Source organism: Scyliorhinus torazame, chromosome 1 (assembly GCF_047496885.1).
Source record: "Scyliorhinus torazame isolate Kashiwa2021f chromosome 1, sScyTor2.1, whole genome shotgun sequence".
NCBI classification, from domain to species: Eukaryota; Metazoa; Chordata; class Chondrichthyes; order Carcharhiniformes; family Scyliorhinidae; genus Scyliorhinus; species Scyliorhinus torazame.
In genome coordinates this window covers 42994120-43012333 of record NC_092707.1, presented here as the reverse complement: position 1 = coordinate 43012333, position 18214 = coordinate 42994120, and the positions used below count along the sequence as shown (strand labels likewise).

Here is an 18214-nt window from a genome sequence, read left to right as displayed (position 1 = left end):
AAAGGCTTTTTCACCAGGTTGCGTAGGGCAGTGGTGTGTGTGGCCATGTTTGGAATGAACTTGCCCAGAAAATTAACCATACCCAAGAAGCGCAGCACCGCCTTTTTGTCTCAGGGTCCTTCATCGCCTCGATGGCCTTGACTTTGTCTGTGTCCGGACGCACACCATGCTGTGAGATCTGGTCGCCTATGAACTTGAGCGTCGATGTGCCAAAACAACATTTGGACCTGTTTACCTTTAGGCCGTTGGCATGTACACGGTGGAATACCTTCTGGAGACGGGACACATGTTCTTCAGGGGTCGTGGATCATATGATGATGTCGTCCACGTACACACAAACACCTTCAATGCCTTCCAGCATCTGCTCCATGATGCGATGGAATATATCTGATGACGAGATGATGCCAAATGGTATGCGATTGCAGCAGTATCTGCCAAAAGGTGTGTTGAAGGTGCAGAGCCTTCTGCTGGACTCTTCCAGCTGGGTTTGCCAAAATCCCTGTGATGCATCCAATTTGGTGAAGAAGCGCGCGTGTGCCATCTCACTCGTGAGTTTCTCCCGCTTCGGGATGGGGTAGTGTTCCCGCATGATATTCTTATTGAGATCCTTGGGATCAATGCAGATGCGTAGGTCCCCCGAAAGCTTCTTTACGCACACCATCGAGCTGTCCCAGTCAGTAGGTTCGGTGACCTTGGATATGATGCCTTGTTGCTGAAGATCCTTGAGCTGTGCCTTCAGGCGGAATCTCAGTGCAGCAGGGACTCGTCGTGGTGCGTGGACCACTGGCTTGGCATCAGGCCATAGCAGAATCTTATATCGATACAGCAGCGTGTCCATCCCGTTGAACACATCTGGATACTGGGGGAGGATGTCCTCGATGCCGGCCTGAAGATCCACATGGGAGGATGTCATGGTGTAAACCCTTTGAATGAGGTTCAGCTGCTTGCAGGCATGCGCACCTAGTAGGGATGCCCTGTCTGGCTTAACAATTTCAAAGCGTAACCGTGCTTGTGTGTGTCGGTTGGATACGTGCAGATGGCAGGATCCCAGTGCCGTGATGGCATTCCCGTTGTAATCCAGGAGCTTGCAGGCAGCTGGAAGGACCGTGGGGGGCTTCTTAATGCGTCTGAAGTCGGCCTGTGAGAGGAAGTTGGCAGAGGCACCTGAGTCCAGCTTGAACTGGATGGGGCAGTGGTTGACCTTCACCACTGCTCGCCATTCGTCCTCGGAATCCACAGCTGGATCAATTGGACTTGCGATGTGTCTGATGTGGCATGTCCACATGTTGTAATTATGCCCACAAGGTAGGCGTTGTCCAGGCATTCAGCATCTGGATCTGTTGTACTGCCGGGATCAGAATCCTGTAGGCGTTGTTGCACACTCCGGATGCGTCGTCGTCGGAATTGGGAGCGCTGGCTCCTGACTGGTGGTGCAGATCTGCACAGGGCTGCATAGTGACCTGGCTTCCCACATGTTAAACAACGTCTGCTTCTTGCAGGGCAGTGTTTCTTTAAATGGGCGGTGCCACAGTTCGAACACGTCATGACGTCGGCGTCCTGACGCCCCGTGCGTTGTTGCACATGCTCTGTGCGGTTCTCAGACGTCTGCACCCACGCAGTGCGGGTTTCGGCCACTTTGTTATCCTGTTCGCATCGCGCATGCGTCGGGCCCTGGGAAGAGCACGCGAAATGGCCGCTTTCGTCAATGTTGATGCACTGCATCCGGAGAAGGCCTGCTCACTCTCCGCCTCGTGGGAGGCTAGTTTATCATTTTCTGCCGCTTTGTGCTGGGAATAGCGATTTTCAGTGTGCTCATGCACTGCGCATGTTTCAATCGCGACTGGCAGGGTCATGTGCTTGATCTTCAGTAACTGCTCTCTCAGAGGATCAGAGTGAACTCCAAAACGATTTGGTCTCTGATCATGGAGTCAGTGATATCACCGAAGTTGCAGGATTGCGCGAGCAGTCCAAGGTTAGTTAAATATGAGTTGAAGGATTCGTCTTTACCTTGCAATCGCTGCTTGAATATGTAGCGCTCGAAGATTTTGTTGGTGTCCACCTCACAGTGGCTGTGAAACTTGTCCAGGATGGTCTGAAACTTTATCATGTCCTGGTCTTCGTCGAAGTGAAAGGAGTTGAATATTTCCAAGGCGCGATTACCTGCTGTGGTGAGGAAAAGAGCTATCTTCCGTGCATCAGACGCACCATTGAGGTCTGATGCTTCGACGTAAAGCTGAAATTTCTGCTTGAACGTCCGCCAGTTGGCAGTGAGATTGTCGGAGGTCCTGAGCTGATGAGGAGCCTGAATCTTTTCCAATGTGCCAGTATACATTCGCTGGTCGTTACGGATCTTGCTGAGCTGAGCTAACTAAATTGAACAGACTCCTGGTATCATGTTGTGTTATGTAATTTGGAATAACACAAGCTGCCACTTGATGCAGTTTTGAGTAAAAGATGCTCCAGACCTTGAAGTGAGTTCAATGTGTTTTATTGAACTATTAGCACAGTTCTCAATGAGTTCGGCTCCCTGCTAACCCAACTCAGTCTAACTGAACCAGTCTTGCTCTAAGCCACATGCTGGGGTGTGATGCTGAGGATACACCCTGTCTCATTCTGTAAATGTTGGTCTGTGGAACGAGGTGGGGTGTGAGTGCTTCATGCCTTTTATAGTGAGATACCACCCCTGAGTGTCCTGACTGCTCATTGGTCACGTCCTATTCTATGTGTTCATTAGCTGCATGTTTGCATATCATGACATACAGGACAGTATCCACATTAGACTGGGAGTTTAACAGTAGGACAAGTGATGATTAAAAAAAAACACAATAAATTCAACATTAGCCTACAAAAAAAAATAAACTTGACCAATACAACTTTGGAATGGGAAAGAAAAAGAGCTGCAAGGTCACCAAGCCTTTAGGCAGCAAAAGGTCAGGGAAAGAAGCTGAAAACATTTGGAAACTGAGGGAATAAGTCTCAGACATATCTCCACAAGAATGGTTAACTACCAAAGTTCTCTTTTGCATGAACCACATCATACCTAATGCTGCCAGGAACTCATGACATCCAGGCAGTCGCCAGAGGTGCACACTGATGGACACCTGAATAGGAGCTGAAGAAAAATCTTGCTCTTTCTCTCCAGTCTGAAGCTGAACCAGAACTTGATGGAGCTGTGCAAATAAAAAAAAAAGAGAAAGTTATAAAAGAAAATGACATCCCACAGAACATTACACAAGACATTTATAGTGGATAAGGTGCTAAATGGAAACAAACTTGAGATATTGGAGCCAGAGAGGAGCTTGATATTTTCATCAACAGTTCACCAGAATTTTTAGCAAACACTTCCCAGGTATTAACATAATAAACAAAATGTTGGCAGGTATAGAATGATGTTTAACATATAAATCCAGAGTGGTAGTTTTAAAACTCGACTGGAGCTTAATGAGACCACTTCTGGAATACTGCAAGCGGCTTTTGTTTCTATATAGGTGGAATTGTCCCAGAGGAGGGAAGCCCCAATGCCAAGGTGTTTCTCAGTGGCCAACACCTTTGGGCAGCAGATCAGACGTTCCCCATGATATTGCCATGGCGGGACTATCTAGAGCTGGCTAATTATGGAAGGTGGAGGGATGGACCTTCCACACTGCTCATCCAATCAGAGGGCTGCCAGCTCTGCTGTGCCAGTAGGCAAGGTGCTTGCTGCTGAGGTAACAATGGAAATGCAAGGATATCTCCATCTTGAGGTGCCCTCACATGGATGACAGAGAGCTGGGGATGGGGGGGCGGGGCTGCTGTTCTGCCTGGGAAAAGCATCTCCAACTCTCTGTCTTTTCTCTTTTGAAGAGAGAAAACTGAGATAAGCATTTAACTTGTGAAAGGTCTGGGCAAATCGAATTCAAGTAAGCTTTTCTGCCTTTTACAGAATTTAAGCACAAGGGGTCACATCACAACAAAAGGAAGTAGGAGGCAAAGAAGGAACTTTAAAAAATATTATAAGGCATGTACGTGGCGTGGGAGGTTAAGCGAGAAATCTTATTGGATTTAATGAAGGAGCATAAAGGTCAGGGGAGGCACATGGCACAGTGGTTAACACTGCTGTCTCACAGCGCCAGGAGCCCGGGTTTGATCCCGGCCTTGGGTTACTGTCTGTGTGGAGTTTGTACGTTCTCCAATTGTCTGCGTGAGTTTCCTTTGGGCAATACAGTTTCCTCCCATAGCTCAAAGATGAGCAGGTTAGGTGGATTTGCCATGCTAAATTGCCCCTTAGTGTTCAAAGATGTGCAGGTTAGGTGGGGTTACGAGGATAGGGAGGGAGATTGGGCCTAGGCAGGGGGCTGGATTCTTCGTAGCCCGTGATCGGCGATCGGGCGGAGAATGGATTCTGATGCTGGAATCGGGGCCGGCGCCGGTTTGATGCCGGTCTGCCATGCCCCACCCCCTCCAAACTGGCATCATTGTGACGCACACCGCTTCAACACTGTTGAGCATCATCGGCCAGCCCACCCGCGATGCTCCGTCCTCGATGGGCAGAATTCCTGACGGTGCGGGCCACGTGTGGTTCCAGCAGTCGTGAGCCCGCGTGCTGGCTGGGAACATTATATAGCACCGCCACACTCGTCCGTGCCACCTGCCGGGGGGGGGGGGGCTTCTGCTAGGGCTGGGGGGACTGGTGTGGGGTGGCTAGGGGGTGGGCTGTGAGGTTGGGGTTGACGGGTTATGGTTCGAGCATGGCTGGGGCCATGTTTTCAGGCGCGACCGGTGCAGGACGTCACCCTGAAAGTCAGCATGCACAGCCCGGGACCCGGCCATTCTCCGGCTGTTTTCGGCGCGATCTGTGGTAGTTTCATGCGCGGCCGGTGCTAGCCCCTCACCAGTACCGGAATCGGTGAGGGGTTCGCACCGATTTTCCTGTCGTGAACCTCCTGCGGATCCTCTGTTCGGGCCGGCACTTAGCCTCAGAAATGGAGAATCCAGCCCCGGGGGTTCTTTCAGAGGATCGGTGCAGACTCAATGGGCCAAATGGCCTCCTTCTGCACTGTAGGGATTCTATTCTATTCTTTTTCTAACAACTAATGGCATCTAGGGTTATTAGAAAGGTACCAAGGAGCACAATGGATAGACGGACTAAAGGTCTTGTTGACTGACTGAGGCTGCTGCTATGGGAGAGATTCTGAAACTTGCTGTCTGATGATGAAAGATCAATATTGCCTCAAAAATGGTAGGGTATGTATTATCGGCCCACTTGTGTGTCGAGAGTGCCCACCAGAGCCAGGCTGTGGGCCCTTATTATGTGCATTTTAGGACTCAATTGGGGGGAGGTGCTCTGACCCCATTATAATTGTGGCATTATTAGGAGAGCTGCTCACCATGGGGAGACGGGAACTCAGCTATATGTTTAAATCGGGGTCCTGTGACACAATTAGGGCCAGATACTGCTTGACTAATAACTGGAGAAGTGACATCCAGTGCTTCACCTGCCTGTAAAACCTGACGCAATTGTTGGCCATTGAAAATGCGTATGAAGGAGCGTTCATCTACAGGTCCGGGGATTGATTATCAGGTCTTTTTACTATCCGGTTGTCCAGGAACATTTGACTAGTTTGCTACATTTGTCACCTTATCACTCTGAGTGAGCTCTCTATGCCTATCATGGGTACAATTACAATCAGTTTCTCCTGGTTGGACAAAAACAGGTGGAGCAAGAGGAACAGCGGTAGCCGCATTAGCAATCACCGCCAACACCAGCTGTGGGAAGCAGAAGACAGCAGGTAATGAGCACTGCTCAAAGGAGGTTATTCCCAGCACACAGCATGTACAAGCCAAGAGTCAGTTTCTTGTAGAATGCTCCAAAGTCTGCAGTCCCTCAGCAGGCCGTTGCAGACCTCTGTTGTAGGTCCTGCTGCCGGTGTGGCTGGGGATATTATTTGCTGGTGGATTCCAAAGTCACCCCAGCTTCTGACTTTGAAATCAGCTCCTTTCAGCCTGTCACAAGAGACTTCGGCCACATCTCCTAGCTAACAGTCCGAGGCTGCGTTAAGCAGGTGACTGACAACCTGTTCATCAAGGCCCAACAGTGCATAATTTTACCATTGACCTGTTCAAATACTGGTGCTGGCAAATAAACTCAGGTGCTGTTTTCAATCGAGCTACATAAACGTGATGGCCAAGAGCGGTGCCAGAATCACCATCCTTTGCGTTTCCCACTTTCAGTTGAATTCCCCTTATTGTGCTAAAGCCACCGAATTTAAACTTTAGTGATATTGTAATTCAAATATTAAATAGTTTCGAGAAGAGGAAATTGTATTTAAAATATTTGGAGGTAAAATTGGACATGAGTGGGGGTACAAAATAGACAGATTCACATTTTGCCTAATATTCAAGTCTGTTGAAGTCAATGGAACCGAATGTTGCGCAGAGCGTACAATGGGTAACTAATGCGGTACTGTCAGTTTGCACATTTCCACCAATATCGAATTCCACTCCTGGTGGATGGAAAGTAGACGGTCAAATAAGATATGGAAAATTTCCTAATCATGCTGGTACGCTACCCAACTTGAGAGGGATGTACATTTGTCATGGTATAAATCTAGCATTAAGTTGCATTTCTTGCCACACCCTCAGAACAATGAGCAGATTCCTTCTGTATTTGCTAAGTGTCACACAACATGCCATAAACCTGACGCCCTTGGTTGCCTCACGGGTATGTTAAGAGTGTGCAGGCATGAATGGCTGCAGACTCTGGCGATCAAAGACTTGGTGGAAATCAGAATATCAGATGGCAAAAGGCAGTAGATATCCATGGCACTGCATTGTATAAAATCACCTTTCTCAGAAAGTCAAAGGATTCTGAAAACTGCTCTGCTCCTAACTGGCTTTACCATCTTTTCGATATATGGAATGTTTTGCTAACATCTAGTAGCAAACATGTATTCAAAATTAGGCTTTGCTTTTATTATTCTGACATATGACTTAGATACTGTTCACGCTTCCAACTGTGTTTAGTCAGAATCTCAATTATCCAGTGAAATCAGGCGTTAACTGAAACCAAAGCGGAGCACAAGAGTTTCCATGGAGAGTGGGGGAAGAGGTGGTGTGGAGATTATAACAATATTAGGCGGGAACTAAAGAACATAGATTGGGGGCGGATGTTTGAGGGCAAATCAACATCTGACATGTGGGAGGCTTTCAAGTGTCTGTTGAAAGGAATACAGGACAGGCATGTTCCTGTGAGGAAGAAAGATAAATACGGCAATTTTCGGGAACCTTGGATGACGAGTGATATTGTAGGCCTCGTCAAAAAGAAAAAGGAGGCATTTGTCAGGGCTAAAAGGCTGGGAACAGACGAAGCCTGTGTGGCATATAAGGAAAGTAGGAAGGAACTTAAGCAAGGAGTCAGGAGGGCTAGAAGGGGTCATGAAAAGTCATTGGCAAATAGGGTTAAGGAAAATCCCAAGGCTTTTTACACGTACATAAAAAGCAAGAGGGTAGCCAGGGAAAGGGTTAGCCCACTGAAGGATAGGCAAGGGAATCTATGTGTGGAGCCAGAGGAAATGGGCGAGGTACTAAATGAATACTTTGCATCAGTATTCACCAAAGAGAAGGAATTGGTAGATGTTGAGTCTGGAGAAGGGGGTGTAGATAGCCTGGGTCACATTGTGATCCAAAAAGACGAGGTGTTGGGTGTCTTAAAAAATATTAAGGTAGATAAGTCCCCAGGGCCTGATGGGATCTACCCCAGAATACTGAAGGAGGCTGGAGAGGAAATTGCTGAGGCCTTGACAGAAATCTTTGGATCCTCGCTGTCTTCAGGGGATGTCCCGGAGGACTGGAGAATAGCCAATGTTGTTCCTCTGTTTAAGAAGGGTAGCAAGGATAATCCCGGGAACTACAGGCCGGTGAGCCTTACTTCAGTGGTAGGGAAATTACTGGAGAGAATTCTTCGAGACAGGATCTACTCCCATTTGGAAGCAAATGGACGTATTAGTGAGAGGCAGCACGGTTTTGTGAAGGGGAGGTCGTGTCTCACTAACTTGATAGAGTTTTTCGAGGAGGTCATTAAGATGATTGATGCAGGTAGGGCAGTAGATGTCTATATGGACTTCAGTAAGGCCTTTGACAAGGTCCCTCATGGTAGACTAGTACAAAAGGTGAAGTCACACGGGATCAGGGGTGAACTGGCAAGGTGGATACAGAACTGGCTAGGCCATAGAAGGCAGAGGGTAGCAATGGAGGGATGCTTTTCTAATTGGAGGGCTGTGACCAGTGGTGTTCCACAGGGATCAGTGTTGGGACCTTTGCTGTTTGTAGTATATATAAATGATTTGGAGGAAAATGTAACTGGTCTGATTAGTAAGTTTGCAGACGACACAAAGGTTGGTGGAATTGTGGATAGCGATGAGGACTGTCTGAGGATACAGCAGGATTTAGATTGTCTGGAGACTTGGGCGGAGAGATGGCAGATGGAGTTTAATCCGGACAAATGTGAGGTAATGCATTTTGGAAGGGCTAATGCAGGTAGGGAATATACAGTGAATGGTAGAACCCTCAAGAGTATTGAAAGTCAAAGAGATCGAGGAGTACAGGTCCACAGGTCATTGAAAGGGGCAACACAGGTGGAGAAGGTAGTCAAGAAGGCATACGGCATGCTTGCCTTCAGTGGCCGGGGCATTGAGTATAAGAATTGGCAAGTCATGTTGCAGCTGTATAGAACCTTAGTTAGGCCACACTTGGAGTATAGTGTTCAATTCTGGTCGCCACACTACCAGAAGGATGTGGAGGCTTTAGAGAGGGTGCAGAAGAGATTTACCAGAATGTTGCCTGGTATGGAGGGCATAAGCTATGAGGAGCGATTGAATAAACTCGGTTTGTTCTCACTGGAACGAAGGAGGTTGAGGGGCGACCTGATAGAGGTAAAATTATGAGGGGCATAGACAGAGTGGATAGTCAGAGGCTTTTCCCCAGGGTAGAGGGGTCAATTACTAGGGGGCATAGGTTTAAGGTGAGAGGGGCAAGGTTTAGAGTAGATGTACGAGGCAAGTTTTTTACGCAGAGGGTAGTGGGTGCCTGGAACTCGCTACCGGAGGAGGTAGTGGAAGCAGGGACGATAGGGACATTTAAGGGGCATCTTGACAAATATATGAATAGGATGGGAATAGAAGGATACGGACCCAGGAAGTGTAGAAGATTGTAGTTTAGTCGGGCAGTATGGTCGGCACGGGCTTGGAGGGCCGAAGGGCCTGTTCCTGTGCTGTACATTTCTTTGTTCTTTGTTCTTTGTTGAGATGAAGATATGTATTTTGAGCTGCTGGGTTGCTATTTACTCTTGGCTGTTGTGTTCTGTCGAATCTTGTCTGCCCATTGAAACGCGTGGTCCAACTCTTGGGTGATGTCTTCAGAGACAAACCTCTGCTGTTTTCATGTTGCTATTGTGGAAAGGGCTGTTGTGATGAGCATGATCTGATGCCTCAGCCTCAAGCAACCGGTACTTAACCGGAGGTGCCAGAACCCTTGTCAATCAGCACCGCTCCCTTAGATGACCATCATGGTAAGGAACATGCAGTTAATTTCCTTATTTTAAAAACTGAAAGCAGTTCCACTGATTTTAAGACGGTATAAGCACTGATACCCTAGCCTCCATTGGAGTTCATTCTGGTAGCAGTTGAGGACCCCATAAGCGGCTTCTGTACCAGTGGGCTGGAAGGGGAAAAAAATCATCCGAATTTCTGCATCTCATCACTTTTTGTTTCTTTTTTTTTTCCAATTAAGAGGCAATTTAGCATGGCCAATCCACCTATCCTGCACATCTTTGGGGGTGAGATCCACGCAGATACAGGGAGAATGTGCAAACTCCACATGACAGTGATCCGGGGCCATGATCGAACCCGGGTCCTCAGCGCCGTGAGGCAGCGGTGCTAACCACGGCATCACCGTGTCGCCTCCCCCTGCTTCTCATCATTATCCAATGACTTGTGCTGGAAAGGTTATGTGCACAAATACAATATGTCAAATTGAAAACGTATGCGGTTTGACAAACAGAACTCCAAAATGGAGCACAAATAAAACTGGGCTGGGGTGCAAGGGAAATAAATAACTCCTTGGTCTCTACCAGATAGCAAATAAAATCCTCCTCTGTGAGACAGGGAAGGCACCACTCAAGATAAGTAGCAAACACAAATTTATGTGATGAGATTGTAGTTTTTAAAGGTTTTGATGACAACAGGATTTGAGTTCCTGGCCTTGGAAACTTCAGAAAAAATTAAAAAGCTCGATTCCTGAGGGCTCCACTGGCTATAGCTCTGCTCATTTATATTTGTGACTTGTCTGAAACAGGCAGATCGCTCATCAAGAAGGCAAACAAGAAATCAATATAGAAATGGCAGCTTCACTATACATGGGCTCCCTCTACCGGTGGTAATACTGACAGGCCTGCTTATCAGGAATAAAACGTTAAAATAATTCAGGGAGGATTGAGAACAAGGATAAAAAAACACTGCGTTAGGTGCCAAGACAGGGACGGCATTGCCTATGCCATGTGAAAGGGGTGGGTGGCTGAACGAAACAGCGAAAAACCGAAAAGACAAAAAGGCAGAGAGAAGAGGGTGAAATATAAGCAAAAAAGGAGTGAGATAAAATGAGAAAGAGGTGAAGTTAGTGAGAGGAAGATAACTGGAAGATTGACAGGGAGAGAAGGAAGAATGATCTTTCTTTGCGCGCCCGTGTGAGAGAGGAAGATGTCACTGAAAGTGAGCTCCACTGACCGTGTGTGCGTGCATGAGAATAAAACTGAAGGGCTGATCGAACTGGTATCAAAGCTCAAGATAGATTCTTCGAATCTACTTGTGCAGAGAGGTTGGTTACCATGAAGGATCATATTTCAGAATTACTATTTAGGACTGTGTCAGGCACTAACACTTAGAGCAGTTGGGTATTGATTTCTCAGTCAAATAAAAATATAGGAAGAACTCATTTTAAAAAGACGGATTTTATAGCACGAGCCACGACACTATTTTATCTTTTTCGTAAAAACCTCTGTAGTTTATTCCTAATTTCAGACATACTCATTTAATCGTACGAGGCCGATTTTATCCTTGACATCATTTAGTAAATGAGTTTTAGTTCTGAGGTTGAGCCATGCCCACACACACTATGGGCAGAAATGAATGCCCTCCCCTGTGGCATGTTTGGTGACAGGTGGGGCATTTAATTTAATGGGAGGGCGGGTGGTGAGGTGACACATTCCCGCCTCAGCCCCGAGTACATCTGGGGCAGGAAAGCTTATGAATGGCTTTCCCGTTCCGCTGTCATTTGAGGCCCTTAAATGGGCAATTAATGCTCACCTTAAAGGCCTCATGGCGCCTCCATTTGTATTCACCCAACGGCAGCTGGGGGATTTGCCATGTGGGGACCCTGAAAAGCATACTCTGTCAGGGTTGTTTGGGGGCTCCCAGGGAGGGGCCCTTGTTCACTGACACTCAGTGCCTGATCAAGGAACTGGCATCGGGAAGGGCAAGGCCCACAGAGAGCCACCAACCTCCCTTTGCTGCCGGCCTCCTGCTCCTCCACCATCATTCTCCTGTGGTCTGAGTCACGCAATGATTCTGGGCCTTGGGTGTGTTCATGGTAGAAGCCAATGCCTCCCCAGTGGTGTTTCTGAGCAATGGACAGCTGCCGGTTTCTGACTGGTGAGCAGCTCATTCCTGCCCCGGGGTCCTTGATCCCTGGGAAGGCCCATCATTGTCCGGTTAAGTGTTTGATTGACACTTGATGCAACAGGTCTCCCTGTAAGTAGGTGACGCAGGGCTCCTGCTGGTACTCAAGGTGGGACATCCATCACCGACATTAAATATAGCCCTATGTGTACCTATACAGTGCTGCAAATTATTTATTGCCAGGTTGATGAGGGAATGTGGCCTACAAGGTTTTTATGACTGTTTTTGACAAGGTCTTGCATGGGGGGTGGGTGGGGGAAGGAAGGAGGGGGGGGGGGGGTTCTGGTTACAGACCAACTGCAGGAAGATGGGATTATGTTGGCTAGCTCTTCGGTGAACAGCATCAACATGATGGGACGAATGGCCTCCTTCTGTGCTGTAAATGTTCTATGATTCCATCCATTAGTCAACATCTAATTTGTCCCTCAGAGAGACACAGGTCACAAAAAAGGAAAACTCTTAATTCACAGACACACATGACGGAGTTTACTTTTCAGTCTTCTTGCATGGCAACAGGTATGCCCAATGATTGAACACCATTGACGGCGGGATGAGGCTTCTAGGTGGGTATTAATGTCCCACTTAATAGTCCGAATTGGAAGTGGGGAGGGAAAGCCTTCCTGTCCCGGGCTTAATCAGGTAAGAGGCAGGAAAGAGCCAGGGTGCCCACCGACACGCTCCTGCCCAATTAAATGTCACCGTACCTCCAAACTTGTTGCAGATGAGGGCATTAAATTCTAATAAAGCTTTTGGAAGCAGCTTTATCTATCCTCTCCCCCCCCCCCCCCGCCCACCTTGCTCCTCGTTTCATTTCAAACCTTTCTCAGTTCTGACGAAAGATTGTCGTCTTGACTCTGTTTCTCCCCCCACAGATGCCGCCAAGCCTGCTGTGTATTTCCAGCATTTTCTGTCAAGTTTCAGATTTCCAGCACCCGCAGTTTTCTACACTTCATTAATCTTTATGGTGCTTAATAAGCTGGATGGATGGAGCTTGCACCAAAGCAGTGTCTGTTAATTTAAGCGTTAAAAACTATTCCGATTTAGAGCTGCAGCAAGGAGAGGTAACGGAAGGTAGAGCTAAAAAGAAAAACGCAGACATTGCTGGAAACATAGACCAGGTCCTCCAGCAATTCATGTTTCAGATCCTCCTTCAGAACTGGCAGTGGTTTTGTACTCGAAACATTAACTTATAGCCCTTGCTGACGACCCCCTATGTACTTCCAGCATTTTCTTTCTTCCCGTTAACACAGAAATCTGTCTGGTGAAAAGTGACTGAGCTGAAAATGCCGACTCTTTTTCTCTCTCAACAGATGCAATCAGACCTGCTGAGTATTTCCCGCGTTCTCTCTTTTCATTTCAGTGAGATATTCTTCACTGAAGGAAGAGCGAGTGAAGTTGGTGTACAGAGTGGGGCTCAGGGGCCTGGTTCACTGAGATAACAGCTGTCGACCACGGAACTGTAGCGTGTCAGCTTGCGCTGATAAATAGTAGGAAGCTGGGCTGTCGTTCGGGGAGGAAAGTAAACGGGAAGCAGAGTGAGGTTTCTCCAAACACATGGGGCAGGAAACTGGGTGGGGGCGGATGGGGGAGGGGGTGGAATGTGCTCTTAATTACGGCGCAGTAACCGGTTGTCGATCCATTGCAAAAGGCCAGAAAGACACTGTCATCTCACTGACAAGCTGACAGGGGAAGAAGCCTGGGATGAAGGTAACTAAAAACTGTGGCAGGAGAAGAGAACAAATAGAAAACAAAGATCTAGGCCGTTTCTGCGATACGTTTAAGCGGTGTAAAGAGCGTGACTTTCAAAGGGTGCAATGCAAAAACAAGGTGATCAGGAAGAAATCTCTACGGATCAAAGAGCTAACACAGTTCACTGCAACATCCAATGTTTTTACTAGATCAATCCAGTTTGGTGCACTTACCATTCCAACCATATTTTTTACAGCCTTCAAAGAGGAGATTAGGAGAAAGAAAAACAACAAGCTTTAGATTCATGCATAGGTGATATACAAGTGCAGTAAATTGAATCAGCAGTCACCAAACAGTAAAGCTTAAATAAATATACACAGAAAGAGACACCAAGCAGGAGAGGTCTGGCACAACACTGTTAACTTGCATCAAACACACATTTGTTTAATTGGGTTGATTGAGAGTAATGAAGCCAGCTGTATAAAAGATATTAAAGGGAAGCAGGCGGTTGCAGATTTTTAGGTGCGGGATTTGCGATGGTTTTATTATTATTATTTTTGGTCAGCAATTTTCCTTAATTTATCCCCAGCCATGAAACAGCTTGCAGACCTGATCCAGCTGCACCATATGCTGCACCACAGTCAGCTGCTTGATGTGTGTAAGTGGCACGGGGTGACTTGGTATCTGATCTCCCCTCACTCCCTGCGGTCTCCATTTGATGATTCACAAAGACTTGTATTTGACCACAGTCTGTCATAGAATGTTTGGAATATCTCAGCACATCCACTTCACCAAAAGAACGAGGGACAGGGGCGGAAAGTCACAAAAATAAATCTAAATCTGAACTTTTAACTAGGAGCTTTTAACTATCGCTACGTATCTCTATTCGTTTGATACACCAATTCTATCTGGTAGCAACACTGTCAAAACCATCACAGATCATTAAAACACACTCCTGGAAATTACACTGGGGTACATTAGCTTATGAATGCTTATTATATTCATATCAAGTTCTTTTGTCCACTATTTTAATGAGTATATCAACCAGTTAATGGATTTATATCAAATTACTTTCTAAAACTTGCGTATTCAAACAACGTTACACAGCACGATTTCCAGGTTTAACTCTCACAACTATATATTTGCCAGTAATTAGTTAATGTTTTGCATCTAGTTTGTTATCTCAGCTTTGTCTCCCTTCAGAATCCTTTCTCACACTAGGGATGGTTTGCTATTTGGAGATGAAGTGACAGAAATGCAGTCTGTTCCCATTTCCACAGTACCGTGTTCAAGAACTCCGCAGCTCGCTCACTGAGATCAGGAACTGATGTGGGGCACAATTTACTTGCCTAGGTACACCATTGAATTTCACCAGGACATCAGGGAATGATCGTAATACAGTCTTGTATTTCACCTGGCGGATTGTTCCAGTGTTCATAGAATCTCTACAGCACAGAAGGAGGCCATTCAGCCCATCAAGTCTGCACCAACCCTCTGAAAAAACACCTTATCGAGGCCCAGTCCCCTGCCCTATCCCCATAACCCCATCTAACCTTCACATCTTTGGACCCTGAGGAGTGCTATTTTAGCACAGCCAATCCACTTAACCTACATATCTTTGGACTGTGGAACGAAACACCTGCAGAAAGCCCACGCAGACATGGGGAGAATGTGCAAACTCCACACAGAGAGTCACCGAAGGCCAGAATTGAACCCGGGTCTCTGGTGCTGTGAGGCAGCACTGCCACCATGCCATCCTTGTGACCCTCTTAATTCCAGGTGCATTATAGTCTTTCTTACTCCTCAAAATAGTCTATGAAGTGTTCACAGCTCAAGGAAACAATTCATAATTGACAAAAATTAATCCCTTACTAATCTTTATCCAGTAATGTTAGAAATGCACATGTGCGATTTTTTTTAGAACCTTGGAGGGCTGGTTAAAACGGCCGACCAGTATTCACTATCTATGTTCATGCTTGAAGTACAGCTACCAGGACAATGGATCAAGAAGGAAGATATTCCAGAGATGTAGCTGAAAATACTTCCAACAATTCTGGCATGAGACAAAGTTTTGAAGAAAAAGAGGGCACTGTACTAGTGATTAAGTATTGTCAAGTCTATTTTATGTGATGCATAAGTTACATACATCCCAAATAAATTGGCTGTGCAATCCTTGTTGAGTGACATAAAATTAGCACACGCTATCAACTGGACTATAATCTATTGTTTATGTGTTTATTACTGTTTGGATGTTAGAAAGATTCTATTTTTAAAAATTAGATAATTTATTGAGTTATATTGATGAAGAGGTTTAGCAATGCTGCCGATTTACTAACAGCCAATATTTCAGAATTCTGCAACCGGCAGTGTTTACAAGGAATTCCGCTTCTGCAAAATCAGGGAACTTGACAAACTTAATGCGTTCAGGATTTCCTTTCACTTTTAGAATTCCTTCATGAGTACTTGTTCTTTTAAGGAGCTTCATGCTACAATTGGCTCTTTACAAAGGTAGTTCAACTTCACTGGTGCCCTTTAAAAATGGTCCATTGATGTGTACAACGTTGTTCATCCTTCGAGACCCTTCCCAAAAGGTGTGTCTGGATAGAGTGTGCAGTCTGGAGGCCAGAACTTGATGAGAGTTGTTGAGGCTGAGCTGTATACTGCCCTCACCAGAAGTACCTCCATGCAGACTTTCCTTCAAGTTTTACTGGATAGTGATCAGGGAGGGGGACCTCACCTAATTTTCATCTCCCTGGGGTTCCATTGTTGCCTAGCTGACTTGACAGAGACCAGAGATTAAGGGCTTGGTTTTCACACCCGAGGAGGATAGCCCGAGTAAGGAAATTTTCCATCTCAGCAGACCTGCCTTGTTTCAAAGAGAGTCTCTGTCAGACCCAATTTTCACTCTTGGAAAGGGGAGGAGGGATGGAGTCAGGCTTTCCAACCTATTAGTAGATCCGAGTGGGCACAGGGGCAGACAATTGCCAGGGCGGAGTGGTTAGATGGCATGTCTTGGTTGTCTAGGACATTTTCCTAGTTGATTTAGAAGCTGTAAGGTTCTCTAACCCTGACTCCTCACATCCCCTTCACCCTGCCTGCATGCCCAATCATAACCCCAATGGCCCCTCATCCAGTATCCACCATGGGCTGACCTCAGGAGCATTGTGAAGATGAAAAGATATTCTAACAATCTAATACTCATATACTCTTGATAGTGAAAAAGCTCCCATTTATGAAATCCATTCAAAGCTTTCAAATCTCTTGTGGTCAATCTCTTACACAAACAAACAAACTTCTATTCAGACCCCACATCAAGGACAGCTAACCTTTACTAGTTTCTTTAAATTGCCAGTCATACTATAAACTCAGAACCTGCTGCTGAGATAATTATACTTTTTGAAATTCAGCCAATCATTCATGATATCATAATAACAACCCTTATAAAATGTTTACAGAGACCTCTATGGTAATCTTTTTTTTAACCTACACCGGATGGCCTATAAAGCAAAACCTGTCTAGGGTTTTTTTTAAATTCTCTCAATGCCAGATTCAGCCTGTGTTTATCTATGTTTAAAAAGCAGAAGTATTTAAAAAAGCTTCAGATCTTGATACCTAAACAGAACGTATCCACACTTCAAGAATATGTACAGCTACTTCATAAATTTGTAACTCCCACACTGTGGGATAAGCTGCTTGGATCAGTGAAAATAGGATCTGTTTGAACCCAGTACTAAGATCAAATGGTCCCGTTGAGTTTAGGTTTCCCGTCTGTTTGAATCATGTCACATGCCTTCCCCCGCTTGGTAACATAATCTGTCGGACATGGGGGCGGGTCACCCATATCCATACCCCCATCTGCTAATTTTAAAGGTGTGCAAAGTCTTCTCAACCCCGTACAAATCTCACCCTAAAGTCCAAAAATTGAAAATTTTTGTGCTGGATCTCTTGAGTTTCAATTTAATTTTACATATTATCGAATTTTGACTTAACTACTACAAGCCTTTAAGAGATTAAGTCAGAATTCAAAATATATTTATTGTCGATGGTAGTTTAAAATAAAACTCAAACAAAGTCACCACTCATACCTTGGGATTCTGCAAGCTATTTGCAAGACTTTCTGCTTCAATATAGATCAGTGAACTTGAGAAATTCAAACTGCAACCTCTTCAAGAATGCCTCTCGCCAATACAATCCTTTCATTGCACACAATGCTTTAAAGGGACAGTCTTATCCATCAGGCTCTCTAGAGGGATGACGTCACTAATTTAGCTCTTTAAAAGTTCAATATTTTGCATTTGTGTGTTGTTCTAGTGAACTCATCCAGAAAGTGTCAGGAAAAGCCCAGTCCTGGAAATTAACTGAAGCAGATCACTTTTTCCGCTGTATTGCATTTCCACTGTTCTCCACCCTTGCAAAGTGTCTTGCAATTGATATTTACAAACAATAATGGCCCATGCCTTCCTCAAAGAAGCCATCACCAACAGATTACCATTCTTGACAGATTTACTCATGTTGAAATTGCAGTCCCCGTCTCGCCAACTGTCCTCACCCAGGTGTGGTGAGACAGGAGCAGCGAAGCACACCCCTGGCTTTATCGGTGTGAAGTAACTAGGCACAGAGAGGATAGACATGCCCCTTTTTATGACACCAGGGTCGGGGTCGGACTAGGAGGGGGAGTACTCCGGGGTGGGGGTGGGACTGGGAGGGGGTGTGTGGGTGGGGGGAAAGTTGGAGGAGGTAGTCCGGGGGAGGTGGAGGGGTCGGACCAAAGGGAGATGGTGGGGAGAGAGAGAGTCAGATAGGGAGGGGGTGGGGTT

At 46.1% G+C, this 18214-nt stretch overlaps 1 protein-coding gene across 6 annotated transcripts in view; it reads right to left on the bottom strand.

Moving 5' to 3' along the window:
• ttc28 (tetratricopeptide repeat domain 28) overlaps window positions 1–18214 on the bottom strand; it is a 1212158-nt gene that overhangs the window by 31381 nt on the left and 1162563 nt on the right. For 4 of the 6 annotated variants that reach the window (XM_072489716.1, XM_072489724.1, XM_072489748.1 and 1 more), the window contains 2 exons: window positions 13631–13654; window positions 3041–3170 (listed from right to left, as the gene is read on the bottom strand). In XM_072489716.1, the coding sequence (XP_072345817.1) occupies window positions 3041–3170; window positions 13631–13654 (154 nt within the window). The remainder of the gene's footprint in view (window positions 1–3040; window positions 3171–13630; window positions 13655–18214) is intronic. The other 2 variants (XM_072489732.1, XM_072489741.1) reach the window with 1 other exon arrangement.